General features: G+C 54.3%; 1 protein-coding gene across 1 annotated transcript in view; it reads left to right on the top strand.

Moving 5' to 3' along the window:
- The first annotated feature begins 363 nt into the window (after window positions 1-363).
- Window positions 364-525, top strand: part of GUF1 (GUF1 homolog, GTPase) — a 21,709-nt gene continuing 21,547 nt past the window's right edge. Inside the window, exon 1 of the mRNA XM_009280121.2 lies at window positions 364-523. Within this exon, the coding sequence (XP_009278396.2) occupies window positions 364-523 (160 nt within the window). The remainder of the gene's footprint in view (window positions 524-525) is intronic.

The raw sequence follows: 525 nt of genomic DNA, 5'->3' as shown, positions 1-525 counted from the left end.
CATGCTGGCAAAGCAGCAGACATACAAGGCAACAGAACCCTCTGTTATGCCAGTAAGTAAGTATTTCAAGGCAACAGTATTGTATGTCTTGCAGCGGCGCCGAGACGTTGCAATCACAGACCGAGCTGTTTTTGTGAGCAATTTCATACAAAAAAAAAAAAGGAAAACAAAGTTCCAAAAACTTGTAAAAATGCCGTTTGTGCTGTCAATCATTAACAGCGCCTAGAAAAAAACATACAGCGAAGATGCCCCAGGAACCGGTTGCCAGGACATCAGAGAACAGCAACTGGACCAAGCTGCTGTGTTTTGGGTGTTTTTTTTTACAGACAGCCAAGGGGAAAGCCCTGGGGAGGCTCTCCCGAGATGTCCGCGCTTCCGAAGCAGCACTACGGGGCCGCTGCGGGAGACTCTGCAGGCACAGCTCGGACCCAGGCAGGAACCCCGCCCGGCTGGGTCCTCAGCCAGGCCCGCCCCCGCCGGGGAGCCGACACCAAAGGCGCGGGCAGCAGCCACACCCCTCCAGGC

Source organism: Aptenodytes forsteri, unplaced genomic scaffold (assembly GCF_000699145.1).
Source record: "Aptenodytes forsteri isolate BGI_AS27 unplaced genomic scaffold, ASM69914v1 Scaffold35, whole genome shotgun sequence".
NCBI lineage: Eukaryota > Metazoa > Chordata > Aves > Sphenisciformes > Spheniscidae > Aptenodytes > Aptenodytes forsteri.
The sequence above is the reverse complement of the archived record's forward strand: the minus strand, read 5'-3'. Positions and strand labels throughout refer to the sequence as shown.